Genomic DNA, 23,882 nt, shown 5'->3' with positions numbered 1-23,882 from the left:
AAATGAGCTCTTGTTCTCTGAGGCCACCCACGGGTGGCATGTTCCTCTCAGCGGATCTAGGAGACTAAGGGAGCACCATTTCAAGTTTCAAGCTGGGTGCTAAAACCCAGCCAATAAATAAAAACATAAAATGCCAATTTTATCACTTCTTGGTCTTTTGCCTAAGATCAAGTGGAAAAAAACACTAGAGAAATAATTTCACGGCTTTAAAGTGATTCACGTTGTATAAACTAATTATTTACACACACATAATAATTTGTATAAACTATAGTTTAGGCACACACAACTTGTTCACAATTCTGGAAATATAATTCCAACTTTTTACTTAAACAAAAATCAGCTTTTGACAATAAAATGCAGTATCACTGCCTCATAGACTGAATCACAGTAAGCTCTTCATGAGCAAGGAATAGATCGCTTCATTTGGGGGCAATACAAGGCAAAACCATGTGTGACTCTCAAAGAAAAGCCAGCAAAAGCCTGGAAGTAATAGGAGGGTGACTCCGCCTGTGCTTGGTTCCGTGTCTGTTATCTTCGCACACGGATGCCCTGCCCAGGTGTGGCCCGGCATCTGAACCAGAGGGAGACAGGGACGAGGCACAGCCCAGTGTTCTAGACAGAGGCCCTCAGAGGAAACTGCTTCAGGAACTTCTCAGACCCTCTGGAAAGCAGCCAAAAGCACAGTCAAACCCACGGAAGCCGGAACCTGTGCGTGGTGGACACCTGCCAGGGAAAAATGCCTCAGTTCTCTAGAGCCACTATAACAAACACCACCAGTGGGTAGGTGGCTTTACACAAAGGGAATTGTATCTTCTCAGTGTAGGAGGCCGGAAGCCTGATTTCAAGGGGCTGGCTCTGGGGGAAAGGCTTTCTGTGTGCGCTCTGGGGGAAGGTGCAATCACCCCTCTATGTCACATAAGGGACTCGCTGAGAAGCAAGCATGAAGAAGTTCCCCAAGCTCCTCAGCAAGAAGCTGCAAATCAAGTGCCATGATGGTAACCTCAAAAAGGAAATACTAGCAGCACCCCAATACTCCATCACAGAGCACTGCACTCTCACAAGTTCCCGCCCACTTGCTGTGTGCTGTTTAGTGTATGAAACGGCACCAACCTCCGCACGCAGTGGCTCCTTGGAAATACTAGGAAAACATTTTTGTAATCAGTTTGAAAATAAAAATTAGGTATTAAGAAGGCACAGAGGTCTCTCAGTGAAAGCTGAGCGACCTAATGAAGAAGCCAGTGTACCTCTGCACGACACACTGCGATGGGCACCCCGCCACGTGATATCCCATTTTGCAACGCCGGCCTCAAGAGAAGGACCGGAGCGTGCTGCATTGCTCGACCGCTGACCGAGAAGTCGGCCGCTGAGACCCTCCAGCTGCTCGAGGGGAAACATATGTGGCGGTCACATTCCATAAAGATGACAACCTTGGATCACGTAGGACAGGGACCTTTTCCTTTTCCCCACCAAGGGCCATTTGGGTGTTTATCATTGATGAGCCTGGTAAAATTAGCACCTTAAAAATTATCCTGCTATCGATTTGATCAGCCATGTAATAACTCTCTCCTAATGTGATGGCTGGGACTGCTTCCCTCTGGTGATTGTACGACGTTAGCTGACGGTTTCTCAGACCATGTAAGGCCCCGCCCAGGTGGGCATTCCCCACCCCTGCTCTAGAACACAGGCACCCAACTAATACTTGGCCTACCGCTTCCTTTCGGGGGGGGGGGGGGGGGAATTCAACAGCCCCCTGGCAATTCGAAACATGAGCACTGTATCTTATAATCCAGTGGGTCTCAACCTTCCAAATGCTGTGACCCTCAGTTAATACAGTTCCTCATGCTGTGGTGACCCCCAACTATAAAATTATTTTTGTTGGTACTTCATAACTGTAATTTTGCTACTGTTATGAATCGTAATGTAAATATCTGATATGCAGGATGTATTAGGCAACCCCTGTGAAAGGGTCGCTCAGCCCCGAAAGGGGTCGCGACTCAGAGATTCAGAGTCACTACTATAATCTTATCTTAACACAGGATAAATGTACGCATCTGCTTTTTCAGTCCCCTGGGATTGTTCCAGCGCCCCCTAAGGGCAGACCACCAAAATGGGCAATACTGCTGTACGAGGTAGTTCTACCCTGGCCTTGAGGTCCCTCTGCGTCAGCAGTCACTCAAGGGCATGGGGTTCTTCGCCAGAGTCCAGAAAAATAAGGGACTGGAAAATGCTGCGGATTCCCTTTTTACTCATTCTCCTGAATCATCTAAAGGATTCTGGGTCAGCAATCAACACAGAACCACCGTGTGGCCTGCTGCCGGATGTAGATACAAGCACCCTGCAGTGAGAGCAGTTGGCTCCCTACTTAGGCCCCACGCTCCTCTCTCTCTCAAGAAAGGCTGCAGCACAGCCACGTGCAGTTGCTAATTTCAGCAGCTCCATACATCTGAACTGGCTTATTAAAGACTAAATCATGGGTGACGTCTCTGCTTTCACTAATAATAGTAACAACTGCATGGAGCGGCAAGCACCCACACTTCTCCAAGAATTGGCAAGTCTCAGAACACTGAAAAGAACACAGGTACACACCTCTCCACAGAAACTACTGCCATGCTAAAACGCCCCCAAATCAAAAACCAAACGCACTGCCATCTAGCGGGTTCCAATGCACAGCGACCCCGTAGGACAGGGCAGAACTAGCCTGTGGGTTTCCGAGACTGTGACTCTGTACAGGAATATAAGCCGTGCCTTTCCCCTGCCGCGCCTGGTGGTTCTGCGCTGCTGACACTGCAGCTAGTGGCCCAACCCATAACCCCCTATGCCGCGAGGGCTCAAAATACCCAGCACTCCATTTTATATATGTCTGGCTGTGTATAGATACATACACGAGCACATGTGTATGTATATATGTGCATATATGTATAGATATATATAATTCAAAATACCCCCATAGCCATTATATATATTTCTTATTCTCATGCAATATACGCCCCGACTCAACGGCGGCTCGCTGTGCTTCTTAGATGGCTCAGCTGGGAATCTGTGCTCTGCATCTGGCACACAATAGCAGTACAGACAGAATAAAGGATCGGGCAAATAGCAACAGTGTTGTCCTAATTTTTCCTTGACTAATTATCAACCTATTAATGTGGGAGTATATGCAGAATAGCATCAATTTTTTAAAATCAACCCCCTTCTCTGCCTGTGTGGTTTACACCTGGGAGAGAAGTGGGCCTGGGGCTGGTGGGACCCATTGTAGGTATGAACTGGAAGGTTTCCCATAGTATGAATAGTGAGGTGGTGATGACAAGCGCAGGAAGACCAATTGCGAGAACTCTAATTAACCTGAGAATGTCTGGGGAAAGAAATGCTCTTGCTTGGGAAAACGAGTCCACTTCCCCCGCTCTCCTGCTACATACCAAACGCTGCCAGCTCCGGCTCCTTCTTCCACTTCCCCAGCGAGGCCGGCGGGTTCAGCCAGATCACGGTGGTGTGCAGAAGCAGGTCCCCCATGCTCAGATCTGCGACCTGAAAGGCAGGGATGCACAGCCTTCCTTACTGGGCGGTATTTGAAACACACAGATGTTCATGTTGTTTTGTCCGTGGTGTCCCAGGGAAGCACTGTCCCAGGGCCATTTTGTCCCTCATGTCACTCTACCTGAATCTCAAAAACAAAATGGACAAGAGGGTACAGAGCATGCCTCCAAAGCTCACCCACAGTCAACCTGTGAAAACGGCGCTATAAAACCGGGGACGTTACATGCTGAGAGGCGGTGTCCCCAGGATGCTGATGACAGAGACCCACTCACAGACGCGCAGACCCTGCCAATAACTCTGTCTCCGTGGAGCTGGGTTCTTCTGGGAAGCAGAGGGCTCTGTGATTGCTGCTTTCTTCTACTCGCTCTAAGAGCACTTGGCTTTGCTGTGAGGGAAGATCCAGGCAGATGAGCGGTTTGAAGAATCCTCACCAACGCTGGGCAGTCTGCACACTGGAGCCTCCAGAGACCAAGAGGGCCAAGTCACCTATCCCAGGTGGTCATCACAGGCAAGCCCACAACAGGCACGTCATCTTCTCCTCTCCCTTCAGGGTCTTGGGGATGAGTTGGCCCAGAGATTCCTTGGCAATTCGATGTTTATTCCTCACAATCCCGCCTCCCTCTCGCTGTGCATCCCACTGGCCCACTTGCCAGCTAGCATAGAGCTGACTCCAACTCATGGTCATGCCTCACGTGCGTGAAGAGGCCACCTCTGCTCCACAGCATTTTCCAAGGCTTGGGCTTAGGCATCCAGACCAGGCACCTCTGGGTGGGCTCAAGCCTCCAACCTTCCGGTTAATGGTTAAGCATGCTCACCATGTGAACCCCCAAAGGATTTCTGGACTACTTCTAGCAAAGTTTCAGGCTCCTGCCCACAATGAAGAAACACCCAACCACCTAATCTGGGATGATGTGGCCTTGAACCTGGTCTCTGTGTCAAAGGTGGGGGGACAAGACATCCTCACAATAACCGGAGCCGAGAGTCTATCCCCTTGGTAGGGTGTCCTCTCTCCTGCAGTACCTATCCACGCCTCTCTCTCACGTCTCACTGAGCCCATGGACGCCAAGCCCTGATCCCTTTTGAAGACCTGAAGCTGAACACTCCACAGGCAAATTGTTCCAGTTGGCGGTGCCGTTTATGATCTATCTGCCTGGGCTTCCAGCAGCGACCGCAGCCCTCCAGCAAACACAGTGCCGCTGTCACTGCTGCTCCTGAGCCTCTGGATGGTGGAGGTGTGGTTCCATCACTGCTGACAGACGGTAACTCCACCCGTCCCTTCACTGGGATCTTGATCACAAGAGCACCAGCATTCAGTACTCCCCTGGACTAGTCGAAGGGAAGCCTAATGGCAGGGTGTCAGATGTGCCAGGGGCAGTTTCAGCCCAACCAGCAGCTCTGGGGGTAAAAGACCAGGTAGTCTGCTTCTGGAAAGAATCCAGCCCACCAAACCCTACGCAGCAGTTCCTATGCCGTCACATGGAGTCGCTGTGAGTCAGAAATCTAGGCGACACCACCCAACAATGAAAGGGTAAAATTGTTTTCTTTTAAATTAGTGGTTCTCAACCTTCCTAATGCTGTGACCCTTTAATACAGTTCCTCATATTGTGGTGACACCGCCCCCCAACCATAAAATTATTTTTGTTGCTATTTCATAACTGTAATTTTGCTACTCTTATGAATCAGGCCACATCTGTGAGAGGGTCGTTCGACTCCCAAGGGGGTCACGACCCACAGGTTGAGAACCACTGTTTTAAACAGTCCTACATATTGACTCAGTGGCACTAAGTTTAGTCCTGGTGGTTTAGTGGTTATTTGTTAATCTGCAAGGTGAGATGTTCGAAACTACCAGCAGCTACTTTGGGGAGGGGGAGAAAGACGGGGAGTTCTACTCCCGTAAACAATTAATCTCGAAAAATCACAGGGGCAGTTCTATAGGGTCACATGAGTCAACATCAACTCGATGGCAGGTGGCAGTGGGCCTGGTATTACTTTGCTAGTGCACTGCTCACCAAAGGTCAGTGGTATGAACCTACCAGACACCCCACAGAAGAAAAGACCTGGCAATCCGCTCCCGTCGAGATGGACACTTAGGGAACGCAACTGGGTCCGTCGTTCTCCTCTGTCCTACAGGGTCATGACGACTCAGCATGAACTCAAAGGCACACACAGTCCACAATGACCCCATGGTAGTATCAGCTGAGAAAATGAAGCTTTGTTTCTATGACTTTCTCGCCTTTCTCTCTCTCTCTCTCTCTCTCTCTCTCTCTCTCTCTCTCTCTCTCTCTCTCACACACACACACACACACACACACACCCAGAAACGGATTCTCTCACAGTCAGGAGGCTAGACATCAAGAAGCTGGCACTGAGCCGTGTGGTCCATGCTCTCTTGTAGTTCCTGGGGGTCAGTAGCACTCTTCGGTGCTCTTGACTCCCAGGTGCACTGTGCTATTACCTACCACCTGCCTTTGCAGGGCCTTCTCCTTTGGGTGTGCTCACAGGATCCCCTTTGTATAGCAACAGTCAATGGACTGAGGGCATACCCTAATACAGCATCTTAACCTCACCTTAACTAATTACACCTGCAAAGACCACGTTTCACGTAAGGCTGCATCTAACAGCTCTGGGTAGACAAGAATTTGAGGTGGGGGTAGCACATGGCTGACACCCTATTGACTTTGGGCTTGGCCAAGTGCCATGGGCCAGGGCTCCGCACACAGCTGCCAGTGTGTGTGGTCTTTCTCACCAGTGTATGAGTTACCATCCAGTCACCTCTCTCATGCGACCCCAGGAGGGTCAGAGTGAGCCCGTGCCCCATCGTGTTTATGAAGGTCGACATGTTTGGATGCAGATTGCCAGACCTTTCTTCCAAGGCACTTCCGGGAGAACCCAAACCTCCACCAAGCCTGGGCACAGGACCCACTTTCTCTGAGGCTTTCATATTTGGAGACTCAAAATCGTGTCATCCTTTCCAGTTGAGAGACCATTCTCATAAGAGAAGAAAGGTATTTCCCCTCCTTTTCATGCAAAATGCATTGCCTTACGCCTCTGGTCCTCATTTGGGGCTAATTTCCTTTTGGGTTCTTCACCTATTTAAACATACACGTGCATGGCTCTCTTTGGATTTTTCCCCAAGCCTTCATTTTTCCAGGCTGCAGGCTTGCCGGTACTGACACAGCACTTCGGTGCTCTCTCTCGGCACTCGGTCATGTACCCCTCCTTCCGCTTTTGTACATTTCCTCTCTCAATCTCCACTGATGAGGGCACCCTGTGGCCAGCACTCTCTCCCTGTGCCCTGCTGGGAAGATTTCTGATGGATTGTCAGAACTGGGCTTCAGGGCGCATTGGTCCCGAGGAACTTGATGAAACCGTGTTGCCTTTTCTAGTCCCTGACTTTTGAATCACAGTCACCCCCCCCACACACCCCCCTAAATTATTTGAAACATTACCCAGAGTACCTTCCCATTTTGTGCAGGATTATTTGCTCCTAACATCATTAAAATCTAGAAATCAATACACCACCTAAATGGCAAGGTGCAGGTTTTGTGATTCCATAAACTCTACTTCTGTAGAAATGAAATAAAAAGTAACTCAGGAAAATAAAAGAAAATCTTGTAAATTAATAAATAGAGCCATAAATGGAACTGAACAATAGGACTAGATTCATTATGGTCCAGCCACACAGTGAAACATTCCACCATAATTAAACGGATTCTTTTTTGAATAATTTAAAATGATTCTTTTTGAATAACGTTTAATTATATAATATATGAAGTCCTTGTGGAATATTAAGTATATATATATATACAATTAGGCATAAGAGTACTATGAAAATATAACTAAGCTTTGTATGCATGTCATTCTATAAGGCAAGATGGACACCCAAATATGAATGGTAATTTATGTGTTGCAATGAGGCAGTGTTTCTTCTCACCTTTCCTGAATTTTTGCCATTTTTGTATAATAAACACAAAAAAATTTAATCATTTTTTTAAATTATAAAAGTTTAAAAGAAAATCAGAACGAAATCCTAGAGGTCGACGATGGTGACAACTGTTTGCTCTCAGGCCTAACCAAGAGTTTGGCAGCTTGACGCTACCTAGCAGCAATGCTTCTGAAAGACATGGAAATTTAGCTTCCATTCAGATCAAAACCAAACCCATCGCCATCAAGTAGATTCCAATGCACAGAGACCACGGAGGCTGGGGTAGAACTGCCCCTTACTGTTTCCTGGGCTGCAGAGCTGTACAGAGCAGGCTGCCCCGCCTCTCTGTGACAGAGCGGCTGTGGGTTTGAACCATCCTTCTTGTTAGCCGTCGAGGACTTTAACTGCCGCATCACCAACAGTTCTGAGAAAGAACATTCTCATGCTCTGATTTCGATGTTCCTATCCATGAAGATTAACCCCCTATGGAGCAGTTCTACTTCTGCAACACACTGGGGACACTGCGAGTCAGAATCCACTTGACGGCCAGTGTTGTCTTTTCTGGAGAGGGTTTCATTGGAGAGATCCCACGAGCTCCCAGGTAGGCTGAGAAAGAGCATTTCCATGCTGAGTTGGGTGTTGGAGAGCAATGGAAAGACTGCGCTCTCAGGGGAGGCCATGCATCTTCCAGCCCACGCATCCTCTTCTGCTTCCTCGCAGCGCTTTCTACAACGCAGGTGCAGGCGTCCCCACCCCCACCCCCTGCTTTTTCTAGGCCACAATAGGCCGTTTCACGTTTACAAAAGACCCACATTTGCTCCTATTTTCTCTAACCAAAGAGGATTTTTGCTGCTTTTACAAAAAAGGGCAAAAAAGCAAAATGAGCACCCACACGTGGAAGCGAGAGAGAGAACCCCCCAGTCCCTCCCCACAGAACGCCACCCAGCACCTCTGCAAGGTGCCACCTCATACTTGAACTGCTTCTGTGAACGCTCTGGGTGGGGGTCATTTTGGCTCACGTGTGTAAACTGGTATGGCTTGGCAGGTTGTTTTTGAAGGGGCCTGCGAATGCCTTTTAAAAAGATTTCCCCCGTATGAATCAATGGCGATGCCTCGTCACTTTGCACGGTTTGGGCTTACAACGGATTTCATGAAAACTTACAGAAAGCAGAGGAGCCCGTACCCGGTGCCCACCGCCACTGAGTCCACATCAGACAAGGGGGAACTTCCCCGCGAGGGTGTCAAGCCTGTAATCTGTCCAGAAGCAGATGGCCACAGCTCTCTCCTTTGAAGAAGCCGGTCATTCTGAACAGCTGACATTTCAATAAGCAGCCTGGCGCTGAACCACGACACCCACCAGGGTTCTTGTCGGTACCCGAAACACGTAAATTTCTGTCCTGTCTGCTAGCAACGTAATCGCCTTCCTGCTCTGCCCTGGGAAGCCCAGTAATGTCTCCTTGGAAACCCTCTCAGCATTCCTGGATCTCCTGTCCGTGCAGCCTGTGCGCTTCCTTGGACCCATTAAAAATATCTCCTGCTCCCCTCCTACCTTCCAAGCGAAGCAAAACCTTGACCAAGAGCTCATTTTCTGTCTACATCGATGTACGAGCCATGATTTTACCTCTTTGAAAACTGGCCTTTAATGCTCAAAAAGCCTGTTTTGCTCCAGGGTGGTCGTAAACACAAACCTGGATAATCGGCCTCTGTGCCTCCTCTCATCTAGACTAAACAATGGCGCCTCGCCCGCCTCCTTGTCTGGAACCCTCCTTCCAAGGGGCAGCAGGGCTGGGGGTTCTCTTCGCTCCCTCTGCGGCCTTCCTCGTGTAAAATGTGGAAAGCAAAAACGAACACAAAAGTCCCAGTGCACCAGAGGACAGAGGCTGCGATGAACATCATTAGGTACAAAGTCCTTCTGACTCATCTCGGCACTTTCGGTTATTTCCATCCTTCGCTCAAGCTCAACTTACGCAGCTCACCTAAATCCTTCCCAGTGTGTCTGTCCTGTCACTGTCTCGAAGTAGTTGGTTTCGGTGGATTAAAAAAAAAAGATTCATAATAACTTGAAATGTCTATGCATTGTACTAAGCACCTACTAAGTGCCAGCCATCGTCCGATGGCTTCAAGTGGTTCTTAGACTGCAGTGGCAGCCACCCAGATGATGATGGCAGACGTTCAGTCCCACAGTTATGGCCGAGGGAAATGGGAGATGCCGCCACCCCCAGGCGACCAGCGAGGCAAGCACCAGGAGCCTGCTTGCTCTAAAACACAGAAGCTCCACCAACAAATACAGAGTTGGTATCACCCTCTTACCATCAGTAGCATGCTAAAAAACAAAACACAGGGTTGCCACCCCGCAACCCCCACCCAAAAGACGGTCCTTACCTCCTTTTTCTGCCCCGTCTGCTCAGCAATCAGCTGGTCGAACACGGCACCTAACTCTTCGTGGATCTTCTGCATCTCGTTGATGTGGCTGGCAACCTTGTTCATGGTCTTGATGGCCACTGGAAGGAAACGGGCGCGAAGGAAGCGGTGACGTTAGGCTCGCAGGCCGGACCAGGATGGGGGCGCTCCCGGCAGCCCGGGCTCACCGTCCAGGTGGTAATGCTCCTCGCTCTCGGCGTCCGTCAGGGCAAACAGCTCCTTGAGCAGCAGTGGGTACTTGAGGATCCTCTGGATGGGCTTGATGAGGTAAGACTCCAGCGTGGACGAGTGCTGCTGCCGCGGGTTCTGGGCATCCAGGAACGCCTTGAAGGCCGTGTCCGTCTTGGCTGGAACCGTTTCAAGGCAGAGCGTCAGCGGGAACACCCAAATCACTCCCTTCACCCAACGGGACCCGTTTCTCCCAAGCGGCTTCTTTACAGGGGCGGGGGAGGAAGGGGCTGGCTCTGGGTTTATTTTGCAGGGGCAGAGGTCACGGGGATGGAAATAACTGTACAGAACCTGTCGATTCTACAACCCTGGCTTTTCTGGGCTGCTGTGGCTTCCCTACTCTTTCGAGCATCGCTCCCGGCCGGTAGAGCCCCCACCCCAAGTCCTCGAGACGGAGGACGTGACGGTGGCCATAGCACGAGCGTGGTTCGCAGCGCCTGGTCTGGATCAGCGAACTCGAACACGTGTCTTCTGGTGTTCTCAAAAGGTTCCCGGCTGCCTCATGCACATCGGGCCATTAGAAGGAAGTGGGTCAGACCTACTGTTTCCAGGGATACTTTTGAAAGCCTTATAATATTTTTCAGGTGCAAAAAAATAACGAGATTGAATTAAGAAAAAATCTACTGGGGCAGGCTTTAATCTAATAAAATGAGTTAAAAATGCAAATGACTCAGGATCATAACGGGTACAGAATGTGACTGTGCCAGAATGTGTTCTGATACTGCTTTAACGATCTCGGAACAATCAGTCACCAAAGCGGTAAAAACCACCACACTCAAGAAAGCCAGGTCTAACCCTCCAGTTCCCTTTCCCATCGGATCAAAACACTGGTCTGGGTGGTCGTAAAAGGAGGAAAAGAAACATTGAAGCCTGCCCCTCAGTGCTCTTGGAGCCTGGGCTAGTTTCAGACAGGGTAAAAAGGAAAAAAAAAAAAAGAAAGCCAGGTCTAAACACACTACAGTCCTCTGGTTCCTCGAGGCTTCCTCAGTCCCCCCTACCATGACCCCAGTGCTGCTCCCAGTTCAGACTAGACCGGAACACGAACATGGGTATAGAGAGGAATGGGAGCTCAGGACACACAATCCAGGAACAGGAGCAGGAGTGGTGACACCAGAAGGGTAGAGGAAGAGGAGGAGAGGAAGGGAACCGATTGCAGTGATTGACACATCACCATACACCCTCTCCAGGGGGAAGACCAACAGAAAACATGGGGGCGGGGAGACAGCGGTCGGTGTGCGAGATGAAAATATTAACAATGTACAGTCTATCAGGGGCTCATGGGGGTGGGTGGGGAGGAAGTGGGGAGGAAAGAGGAGCTGATTCCAAGGGCTCAATAGAAAGCAAATGTCTAGAAAACAATGAAGGCAACATATGTGCAAACATGCCTGATTCAATTGATGTATGGATTATGATAAGAGTTGTACGAGCCCCCAATAAAATGATTGAAAAAAGCAAGCAAGCCAGGTCCGTGTCAGACACGGGGACAAGGAAAACTACGCGCCCTTCTGCACAGCGCTGGGAGGAACAGGAGGCCTGCCCTGCCGCACAGTCCCCACCACGAAGCCCGTCGCTGGCTGTCGGAGGTAGCTCGGCTGTCATGAAGTGGGCTCTGACGCATGGCGGCCCCGTGCGTTTCACAGGAGAATGTGCTCTGCGGGGAGTGCAATGGCTGATTGCTCAAGAACTGATCACCAGGCCTTTCTTCTGAGGCGCCCCGTGGCGAACTCAAAACGACCCACCTTTGCAGTTAGCAACGAGTGCGAACTCACTGAAACGGCCCAGTGACTTCACATTTTCTACTGAAAAAGCATCCACCAAGCCCACTGCCACTGAGTCGATTTCAACTGAGAAGAGACCCTAAGGGCAGAGAAGAGCTGCCTCACAAGGCTGTCAGTCTTCCCAGAGGCAGACTGCTCATCTTTCTCCCGTGCCTGGCTGGTGGGTCAGAGCCACGGGCACTTAGTCCCTGCCGCTGATTTTAAAGAAACGCAAGCAATTCTCTTTGGCGCCAAATGTGAATTGGTACACATGGAATTGGTACATTATGTGGACATGGGGGGGGCACGATTGACAGCTCTTTACATGGGGCGTGTGGGGAGACATCAAGTCACCCTGACTCATGGTGCCACTGTCAGATTCGAACTGGCCCCGTGGGTTTCTGACGCTGTCAATCTTTCCAGGAGCTCGAGGTGACTAGTGGAGGCGAACTGCGGACCGCATGGCTCACAGCCCAGTGTGTAACCACTATGCCACCAAGCCCCCCTTATAAAGCAGCCGCATGTAAAGTGTTGAGAAAAGGCAGGGCGCTTTCCAGAAACCCCCCCAAAATCAAACTTCCTACGGACTCGACTAGTTACCAAGGAAATGTGACTTTAATTCCTTCGCTGAAAAACCTACACAAGCCGCAACACCTGCATAGGGCTATGGCAGAAACCTGCAGCTCCATCGGCGGTGGAACATGTGCTAGACCTGAAGAGACAAGGCCACCCCCACCCAGTCCAGGCTCTCGAAGGGACGACCACACCTGCCCTTGGGAGCACCGCTCCTGCCCGGATGCTCTCAGAGAAGCGCATCGTGTTCTTAGGACACCGAAGAAAAGCAGACCGCACACAGAGAGAGAGTCTACTCCAGCCCGTGGGAGAGAGACATGACTGTCACGGGAGTCACTGCCATGAACAATGCCTGGGAGTGGAGACTGTCATCAGCCCCCTAGGAACAAACTGGGCGAAGCGGGGCGGGCAATGCACAGAAAGGCACCCGCCGCTGCGCTGGGTCGGTTATTACTGAAGGGCAGGCGGAGTAACAGGGCAAGTTCCTCAACTCCTGCGTTTGATGCTAACTGCGAAATAACCTGTCAACTTTGATCAAAAACATTGTAGCTGAGTCATACGTCCATGACAGGAAAACAGCCCGAACCACTCATTCAGAATCCGTGCCCAGAGGCATAACTTGCCAGAATTTGAATCTGGCACAAAATCCCAGACGTGAATGTATTTTGTTTCTCAGTGCCAGGTCCCATCTCGGTGGTTTCTCTGAACCTCTTCTCTGCCGCACCAATGACTCTGTCCCAAAGCCCGCCAACCACGGTGAGCTGCCTAAGTGAGACCCGCCAGTTACCATGTCCCCACCCAGAGGGGCCGGGGCCCTGCGGCCTTACCCTTCACCAGAACCTTGGGGACCTTGGTGTGGCTGGCGCAGAAGGCACTGTAGAGCTTGAAGCGGTCGGCGTAATACAGGAAGGATCCCCCGAGAGAGAACAGCACTTTCTGGATGGGATGAGAAAGAGCAGAGTTAGCTCATTTTTGTGGTTATGGACCAATTGCAGCAAGCTGCAAGCAGGGAGCTTAGCCCGCCCCCGATCCTCCGCACAGGTCAGCCTCATTCTCGCTTGTGGGGGTCCGTCTGTGCCCGCGGATGCTCCTGTGACCCCTCTGAGAAGGCGTGCGGCTGACAGGCCTTTGCAGGGGATGTCCAAGCTGGTCTTCTCGGTGCTTACAGTGGAGGCAGCACGGATGTGCCAAGGCTTGCACCTTTTAATGAGCTATCTGGAGATGCTTCTTATGGGGTTGAGAGAATAACTCTCCAGGGCATTTGGGGAAAGGCGGAAAGCTCTTGAATGCTCTCGATTAGGTTCTGTGGGGAGGTGGAAGAGGCAAATGTAATAACACGGGGAACAGCCAATCAGTTGCTCAGGACAATCAGGGCCTCAGGACAACCTGCCTGTGTCCGCGTACAGTTGTGGCCCTGGGGCTTTCAATGGACGCTTCCTCAGAGGTAGACCCCAGGGCTCTGTGCCATGGTGCCGCCGGGTAGACTAGAACCTCTAACAGCCTGGTAGGATGTTGAGGGATGGTAACTGTTTACAGCCGCCAGACACTCCAGGGAATGCTCCCTGTGCCCAAATGAAAGAAACAGAAGTATGTTTCCCCAACCACTAGACCTCCATCCCCATTTCTCTTCTAACAGGGGTCATATAAGAATATGTGCATTACAAAAAATATATATAAGCATTATTTTAAAGAAAGAGACATGTTCCACTCTGGGCATTAGGTGCTGTCTCACTAACTCTGCTGCCCCATCTGACTGACTAACATGAAATGGAGAGTCTTTCCCTGCTATGCCATTGGTGTGCCTGACGTATTCTATTACACACACACACACACACACACACACACACACACACGAAACAGGCCCCAGGGAAATCTCTTCTGTAGACTTCTTCTGCTCAAGAGAGATACTCCTTTTGCATACCGTATATACTTGTGTATAAGCTGAGTTTTTCAGCACGCTTTTAATGCAGTTTTTGTGGTAAAATTAGGTCCCATGGCTGATATTCAGTTCGGCTTATCCTCGAGCACATACAGAACTTAAAATTAAAAGCAAAGTCCTAAGCACGGAAATAAAATTTAGAATATAAGTGATAGATTGGATTCCCGATTTATATAATGAACAACTGAGTCTGTACTGACGCACAGCCTCACCTCAAAATGTTTTAGACCCTATTTGAGACCATACTGTGAGGGGCAGGACGGTGTCCTCCGAGTGGTATGTGAACACTCATAAGCATTTAGGTATGCCAGGGCATAGCTCTACATATGTGTTCACGTGTACCGCTCGCACATCCATGAAGAGAAGAGCAAACTTCCTGGCCATCATGAACTACTTTGAGGGAAAGAGCCGCTGGGTCTCACGGTGCAGGACCACATTCTTAGCGTCTGTTGGCATGACATCGTCCACAAAGACAATATTCTACCTCCTCGTCAGCGAGTAGCAACTGGGCTCCTAAAAGCTTCTGAGCGACCACCCACGATGGAGCTAGTCTCTCCCTGTCCGGAACACAGGAGAGTGAAGACCCCTGATGGACATGGAACAATTCGTTGAAAGGAATAAAGGGCCCACAATCCCAGCCTCAGCGGCTCTGAGACCAGAAGAACGAGATGGTGCCCAGCTATCACTGCCAACTGCTCAGACGAGGATCACAACAGGCATCCTGGATCACGTGGGAGAAAAATGTGGAACGAAAACCAATCAGAAAGATCAGGCTGCTGGCCTATTTAATTTCACTAAAGAAACTAGAGCAGTGGTTCTCAAGCTTCCTAATGCCGCGGCCCTTTCATACAGTTCCTCCAACAGAAAAGTGGGTGAAGGGAGACGTTGGACAGTGTGAGACATAACAAAATAATAATAATTTATAAATTATCAAGGGTTCATGAGGGAGGGGGGAAATGAGGAGCTGATACCAAGGGCTCAAGCAGAAAGCAAATGTTTTGAGAATGATGACGGCTACAAATGTACAAATGTGCTTGGCACAATGGATGGATGTATGGATTGTGATGAGCTGTATGAGCCCCCAATAAAATGATTAGGAAAAAAAGGAGGTACTTCCCTAACAATTGCCTATTGAGTGTAATGTTAAGTCCTTGCTTTAGATAGTCTTTGTTTTATCATAAATAAATGTAGACTTCTAATGTGAAGTCTCATGTTCCTCACGTGGTGGTGACCCCCTCAAGCATAACATTCTTTTTGTTGTTACTTCATCACTGTCATTTTGCTACTGTTACCATTTGGGCAACCCCTGTGAAAGGGTCATTCGACCCCCAAAGGAGTCATGACCCCCAGATTGGACTAGAGGAACTCTGAGAGATGGCCCTTAGTCAGCTTCAAACACCTCATGCCTCTCTTACGGCTCAACGCTCAGGCCAACCACAGCCCTATAAAGTGCCCAGGGACACAGACCCTAGAACAAGCAGTCCTACTAGCTCCACGGGCAGCACGTGCCCAGGGATGGAGCTCACAGGCAGGAGGGATCGGAATGACGGACGAATGGAAACAGGAAACACAGAAGGAAGTGGGAAGTAACGTGGTGAGGAGAGCAGTCATGTCACCAACCAACCTGTGTCTGCACTGCGGCATAGAAAACCAATGTGCTCCACGTACTTTCACCCAAATCACAAGACGTTCCTCAGGGAGAACAGGACTGCCACGTGACGACGCACGGACAAGCCGAGAATGTCCAGGGCGGCCAGAAGCTGGAAGAGGAAAGAGAGGCTCTTTCCCCAGAACTGAGAGAGCCTAGCCCTGCGGACACTGACTTGGCCCAGCTGGCCTCCAGACCGCGAGGCACTAACTTGTGCCGTTTCAGCTGCCCGGTCCGCAGTGTGTTGTTAAAGCAGCTGTCAGAAGCTCACACATCTTCCCTTATGCCTCTATGTCCCCAAGTCCAACCAGCTTAGAAGGTTCCCCACAGAAGCAGCCCGACCCTCAGAGTCACGCTCGGCAATGAAACGAGGAAGTGGTTGAAGAAGAACCTCTTCTTGTACCCTCACTGTACTCACCCCCAAGTCATTCATTTGTTCGGTTCATCCGTACTGAGCGGCTGCTGCTAGGGTCCTCGAGTCTATCTGACTCAGCATGGGCCTGAACCACCAACCTCCCGTTACAGCAAGTATCTAACTGTGGTGACACCAGGGATCCTTACGCCAGCATCACACACTAACACGACAGCTACACTAGCATCACGAACTAACTCTATGTCTACACTAGCATTACATACGAACACGACTCACTAACAGCTTCACTAACATTATATACTAAAATCTACACTAGCATTACATCTACACTAGCACTACGCACAAACGCACCTACACTAGCCCTGCACCTATAGCAGCACCATACACTAATATCTACACTAGCATTGCACCTATAGCAGCATCATACACTAATACCTACACTAGCACGGCACCTATAGCAGCACCATACACTAATATCTACACTAGCCCCGCACCTATAGCAGCACCATACACTAATATCTACACTAGCCCCGCACCTATAGCAGCATCATACACTAATATCTACACTAGCCCCGCACCTATAGCAGCACCATACACTAATATCTATACTAGCCCTGCACCTATAGCAGCATCATACACTAATATCTACACTAGCCCCGCACCTATAGCAGCATCATACACTAATATCTACACTGGCCCTGCACCTATAGCAGCATCATACACTAATATCTATACTAGCCCTGCACCTACAGTAGCACTATACACTAATATCTACACTAGCCCCGCACCTATAGCAGCATCATACACTAATATCTACACTAGCCCTGCACCTATAGCAGCATCATACACTAATATCTACACTAGCCCTGCACCTACAGTAGCATTACACTAAGTAGCAGTACACACTCACACTACAGCTACACATTACCACACACACTAACAGCTTCACTAACACTACATACTCATACTAACATCTACACTAGCATTGCACACGAGCATGACACCTACACTAATACTACTAACACTAACATTTACACTAGCATTACACCAACATTACCCCTACAGTAAGTAGCAGTACACACTAACACCACATACTCATAAGCATCCACACCAGCATTACACACACTAATACTACACATCAGCACGAGCATCTACACTAACAGTACACACTACCACTGCACACACACACTAACCTCACACGCTAACATTACATCCACCAGCATCAGAAGTGAATCCAACTTCATAAAGCCCAAGGAGAACTGCTTTTCTGCAAAAGAAGTTCAGGGCAGAAAGTACAAAAGGACTCCCTCACTAAACGTTGCTAGAGAAACCGGGGTGGCCGAATGACCCCAAAGGGGGCGTTGCTTTGTTTATCATCCCACATACAAACTCAACTCAAAATAAATCACAGTCTCCATGAAAATCACAAAACTACAAAGCAGCTAGGAGAAAACATAAAATCTGTATGACCCTGACACAGCCAAAGATGTCATAGCTGTCACACCAAACTCCAAATACAGGAAGTAATCACAGAATGTTGCCTTGTGCCTCCTGGAACGTAATCGCTGCCTGCTCTCTGAAGGACACTATTAAAAGAACGAGAAGAGCAGCCACAGAGGGGAGACGTTTTACAAGTCATCCAAGTCAAGAACTGGTATCTAGATTATACAAAGAAATGTAAAAATGCAGTGATAAGGAAGTAAATGGACAAAAATATTGAACAGAGACTTCACCAAGGATGACATACAGAAGACAAAGAAGCACCTAAGAAGGTGTGCGTCATCCCACGACAATAGGTAAGTAAAGCTGAGACCACAACGACACCCTGACATGCCTGGTAGAATGGCCACAAGTGAACAGAGTGGCCATCAACCGTGGGAGGATGAGGAGGACTGCGGGGGAATGTACAATGACACGCCCCTCTGGAAAAGCCTGGCAAGGCTTAAAGTACTAAGCACACACCCGGCTGTGATGCAACCACCCCACCCCAAGGTAGGTGCCCGAGAGAAATGAAAGTGCGCACCAGTGCTCGAGGCGGCTCCACTTGCCAGAGCAAAACCACCAACACAAAAGCCTGGAAACAGCCCAAATGCCCATCAAAGGTGGAGGAATAAACAGAGGGATGCGTCCCTACAGTGGAACCCTATTCCAACCGTTTAGGGAAAAATATGTTTATAGAACTATCAAAGTACACTGCAACATGGATGGGTCTCAGAGTACTTATGGTGAGTTAAATAGATAGATCCTTTTCAAAGGGACCTGCTGTATGATGCCGCTATGCACAGTTCCAGGAAACGCACAATCCTCTAACGTGACATGATGGTGTGGGACTGCAGGTGGGAGGCAGGAGCTGGGAGGACGGGAGAGAGAGTACCCAGAAAGGAACAAGAGAAAACGCATGGGGGTAGATGGTTAGAATCATTTTCTTGACTGTAGTGGTTTCACTGGAGTATTAAACCAGAAACCAAACTCAGTCATTGAGTCGATTACAATGCATAGCACTCTGGTGGTGTAATGGTGAGGCATTGGGCTGCTAATCACAAGGTCAGGAGTTCAAGACCACCAGCCACTCCATGGAAGAAAGATGAGGCTTTCTACTTCCATAAAGAGTCACTGTCTCAGAACCCTGTTCTACCTTGTCCTATAGGCTCACTGAGTTCTAGGAGTATACATAGGTCAAAATTTATTGGACTAAAATTGTACATTGTAGACATGTGCCCGTTGTTTCCACAAATCGATTCTTTCCGTTCCTTTTGTATACGAGAGGCTGTAAGCCCTGGCCGTTGCAACGAATGAGGGAGCTGCGCTGCTGGGGCGTGCAGCACAGGTCACCTCTGCAGTGAAGGAAGCCAGCCCAGGAGGAGGCAGCAAGCTGCACACGGCCCAACGAAGGCATTAGCCATGCACCCTCCCCTACAGTGGAAGGAAGGACACTGTGTTCTGGAAGCTGTCTTCCCCCTGGATAATGACCAGCACTCCCATTAAGCAAGCTTTCCTAGAACAGGAAAAATTAATATGGTTACTGGGAGACGTGGGGTGCTATGCTCATTTGCTAAAAGCAAAGGCACGAACAACTCACAGGACAAGGTTTCTGCACTTTCCGAAGCAAACAAATGCTCCACTTTAAGGCAAGTCGGTGACATTGATTTTAGTTCCAGCCGGACAAACGTGACCCGGTTAGTGCCCTTCTTGGGGGCCCTTTAGGCTCCTACCAGGGCAAGCCTAAGCTCAAGAACTCACCCAGGAGTGCATAGTGCCACCTGGGGAGTGTTAGCAGGGCACTCAACTTGACCCACAGGACAACCTACCCATGACATTAAAAAAAAAAAATCGACTCCAACTCATGGCAACACCATTTTCCATGGTTGGGTTCTTAGACGGTGATCAGCAGGCTGTTATTCTGAGGCTCCTCTGGCTGGACTCGAACCTCCAACCTTCCAGGTCACGGAGGAACACACTACACTTGCTGGCATTCCCAGTAGAGCCTTAGGAGGTGGCTCTGTGCTCTTTGAGGGTGGGACTTACCTTAAACTGATCAACTCTCTCCAGCTTTTCCAAGTCAGGTACCAGCCGCACCCCATCTTCCAGAGTTTTGAGGAATTCCACTTGAAACTCTACCATTTCAGTTAGATTGCCAAAGAGCACATCAAGCTGGAAAGGGAAAAAGAACTTCACCCACCCCGTCTTTCACTGGGGTGTGGAAGAGTTCTCTGTATCTGATGGCCAACTTTCCCCACAACCTTCCAATGATCCCACCACCAGAGGGTGGGGCAGCTCCGCGACCTCCTCATCTGCCAGACAATCGGGTGACCCACCCAATGATCACAGTTGCTGGCCAGGCCAGGCCTCAGCACTGAGGGTGCTCCCCACCCCTCCCTGGCTGATCAGCCACAGGACCCTCCCCAGGTCCAGTCCACTTCACCATACCTCATCCTGGGTGAGAAACGTTTCTTTTTGAAGAGGTTTCAGGTATCTCTCCATCAGACAGTTTAAGTCCTAAAGGTTGAGAGAAAATTGCATGAGCACAACTAAAAAAATAAATCAGACCAAATTCACTGTCGTGGAGTCTGTTTCAACTCAGAGAAGCCCTACAGGACAGGGAAACCTTAACCCTGCGCACTTCTGAGACTGTACGAGGAGTCCTGGAGGCGTACTGGCTACACACTGGGCTGCTAACTGCAAGGTCAGTGGTTCAAAACCAGCAGGTGCTTCTTGGGAGAAAGACAGTACTTTCGACTCCTGTAAAGAGTTACAGTCTCAGAAACCCACAGGGGCAGTTCTACCCTGTCCTGTAGGATCACTAGGAGTTGGCATCGACTCGATGGGACTGAGTTTGGAGGTTTGGGTTTGGTAAATTATTACGGGAGTAGCAAGTTTCATTTTTCTCCAGAAGGAGCAGCTGGTGGTTTCAAACTGCTGACCTTTCAGTTAGCAGCCCAATTCAAGAGCCACTACACTGCCAGAGCTCCCAAAGAGTACAACTAAAAGCCTATCAAGAAAAACCAAGGTTAGGTTAAATGACAACATCAGTCTTGGGAGTCCTTGAAGTCCATTGGAGTGGGGGGAAAAAAACCACCATTTCTATAATCTCAGAGAGTAAAAATTTTAGGCTTTGCAATTTGTATCGTCTCTGGCCGCTACACAACTCTGCTGATGCAATAAAGCAACTGAATGAATGAGTGTGGTTGTGTGCCGATAAAACTTTATTTACAAATACAGGCAGCAGGCCGGGGTTAGGCCAACCGGCATACTTTACTATTCTTTGACATAAAGAGCAAAACAGCTCGTTAAAAACAAATTGCACCCTTTTAACATGTTTTCTTTAATGAAATGCCAGAGGAAGTGATGGTACAAAGAAAGCAGACGTAATGACCCTCTGCCTAGACTCCAAGTAGATTATAAAGACAACGCCCTCATTTGTCCATCCGTTTTTCAGTAAGCCGAATTCACTTTTGGTATCAGCTCAACAGCATAATTAGAAAGATCACAGGGCAAAGTGCCATCCTTTCCTTTGTCAATAATTCCGTTATAGTGACATAATTTCTTAGTGCAGAATGCAGAATCTAAGAGACCCGGTGGCCATCCAGAAGATTCTGTCTCGTGGGGACTCCGCGTGCATCCGAGCGGACCTGTGATCCAGACGATCTTCAAGGGCGGATGTTTTGTAGCAGATCACCAGATCTTTCTTCTGAGGCGCCTTCTGGGAGGATGCCACCTCTCATCTTTTGGGGAGCAGCTTAGTGTGTTCACCACTGGCATCACCCAGAAAACACACTTACTCTTGGCGACCCTCCGGGACAGATTGGAACTGCCCATGTGGGCTTCCGGGGCTATAAATCTTGACGCAAACCGAAAGCCTCATCTTTCTCCCATGGAGTGGCTGAAAAATTCAACCTGCTGACCCTGTGGTGAGCAGCCCCAAGGGTAACCCACTGGACCACCAGGGCTCCATTGGCATCGCCCAGGGAGACGCCTAAACCAGGCATTTGAACATGCGGAATAAAAGCCAAATCCATGGGAAAGACCAAGAAAGTCTCCACTCCATGGCTGACTTCGTGGCTAGCCACGGTTTTAATAAAAACACGTGAACGCACAAACGAGGCCCCTAGAGGAAAGCAGGCCCCACGGGGAGGGAAGAAGGTGGGCAGGCCGAGCAAGCCGTACCTTCACGTAGGTGCGCTCCGTCTCCAGGAGCTCGCAGATGACCTTGCGGAGCTTGTCGGCGTCGGTGAGCTGTCGCATGGCTGCCAGCTGCGGGCCGGTGGGGTCCTGAGGAGATGGGCTCTGGTCCGAGGGGTTCATCTCGTGCAGGCTGCGGCAGAAGGCGGCCACCTGGTCTGGACTCTGCAGAGCACGGGTGAAAAGGCAAAATGGAAACATTTAGTCCTCATTAGGGCCTCATCTCAATCAACACCTGTCTCTCCTGAATGGGCTCTTCCTGCTTCCAGCTTAATGAGCTGCCACATCACACATTTCCCCAAATGCTTCACACACTGGCTGCTCTTTCAATGCTCAAAACAACCATGATACCAATACCAGTACCAAGGGCTGTCAAGTCAACCCCAACCATAGCAACCCCGGGGGTGAGAAAAACTGAGCTCCACAGGGTTGTCAATCACTGAATTTCAAAAGCCGACAGCCAGGTCTTTCTTCCCAGGCACCTCGTGTTGGACTCCAACTTCCAATCTTTCCACAGGTGCTCAACTGCACTGCCCCGGGACTCGTCAGAATAGCGGTTCATGTTTACCCAGCAGAGTGCCAGGTACTGCTCTCATGCATGTAACCCCAAGCCCAGGTGAGTAAAGGCAGTGAACAGGTAAGAAAGCAGGGACCAAGAGAACGTAGGTCATTCTTCCAGGATTACACGGCTCCTCGGGAAGTAGCCGCGCTGGGAATTGGATCGGGCAGAGTGGCTTCAAGGCCCAGATTCTTTACCAGAACAAAACTTTTCTGATAGAGATGGAGACACTGGAAAATGAATGCATTTGACCCAAAGTGCATGGCTTATCCATGAGCGGACCCTCAATTCAGTGCACCGCCAACTGCACTTTGCAGTCTCGGAGACCACTTTACAAGGTGAGGTTCTTCCAGGCGCGGCTAATAATTGCTAACGAGGTATCTTGGTAGACAAAGGTATACCTTCATACACTTCATACCTTCAAGTTTCCTATTGGGTCGGAAACATAGATGAAGTCTTGATGCATGCTACCATACGGACAAGTGTTAAAAACAGTATGCTGAGTGAAATATTTGAGACAAAAAGGGCAATTACATATTGTATTATTCTACATAAGCTATCGAGTCTAGGCAAAAGCAGAAAAACCAACGTTTATTGGCAGTTGCCAGGATCCGTGGGAGGGAAAATGGGGAGGTGAGTGTAACCTCCCAAACCAACCCACCACAACTGAGTCCATTCTGATGCACAGTAATCCTACAGGGCAGAATAGAACACTCCACACAGTTTCTGAGATCAAAATCCTGATGGGAACAGATAGCCTCGTCTTTGTCCTATGGAGCAGCTAGTGGGTTAGAACTGCCGACCTTGTGGTTAGCAGCCCAACACTTAACCATTTGGAAAGGGAGAGTTGTGTTGACCATAACAACTGGGTGACTATATTTAATGCCACTTAATTGTACATAGTAAACATGGCTGAAGTGGCCCATGTCTCTTATAAACACTCTACAATAAAAATGGCATCACCTTAAGAACACAGCTTTCCCCCAGAACCTGGATGCTTCCTCCCCCCAACTACCATGATCCGAATTCTACCTTGCAGGACTGGATAGGGCAGAGATTGTACACTGGTGCAGACAGGAGCTGGAGGCACAGGGAATCCAGGGTGGATGATACCTTCAGGACCAAGGGTGTGAGGAGCGATGCTGGGAGAGTGGAGGGTGAGTGGGTTGGAAAGGGGGAACTGATTACAAGGATCCACATGTGACCTCTTCCCTGGGAGAGGGACAGCAGAGAAGGAGGGAAGGGA

At 49.4% G+C, this 23,882-nt stretch overlaps 1 protein-coding gene and 1 non-coding gene across 2 annotated transcripts in view; one reads left to right on the top strand and one right to left on the bottom strand.

Annotated features, from left to right (window-relative positions):
- Positions 1-23,882, bottom strand: part of TIAM1 (TIAM Rac1 associated GEF 1) — a 464,634-nt gene that overhangs the window by 11,135 nt on the left and 429,617 nt on the right. Inside the window, exons 19-25 of the mRNA XM_075542381.1 lie at positions 22,063-22,242; positions 20,326-20,394; positions 19,924-20,049; positions 13,266-13,374; positions 10,048-10,227; positions 9,842-9,960; positions 3,417-3,525 (exon numbers count right to left, since the gene is read on the bottom strand). Coding sequence (XP_075398496.1) covers positions 3,417-3,525; positions 9,842-9,960; positions 10,048-10,227; positions 13,266-13,374; positions 19,924-20,049; positions 20,326-20,394; positions 22,063-22,242 — 892 coding nt within the window. The remainder of the gene's footprint in view (positions 1-3,416; positions 3,526-9,841; positions 9,961-10,047; positions 10,228-13,265; positions 13,375-19,923; positions 20,050-20,325; positions 20,395-22,062; positions 22,243-23,882) is intronic.
- Positions 10,902-11,022, top strand: LOC142441568 (small nucleolar RNA SNORA61). The gene has a single exon (XR_012782937.1). It is a non-coding gene; the product is annotated as a small nucleolar RNA SNORA61 (small nucleolar RNA).

The sequence above is a fragment of the Tenrec ecaudatus genome, chromosome 2 (assembly GCF_050624435.1).
Source record: "Tenrec ecaudatus isolate mTenEca1 chromosome 2, mTenEca1.hap1, whole genome shotgun sequence".
NCBI lineage: Eukaryota > Metazoa > Chordata > Mammalia > Afrosoricida > Tenrecidae > Tenrec > Tenrec ecaudatus.
This window is presented reverse-complemented; position numbering and strand designations above follow the sequence as displayed.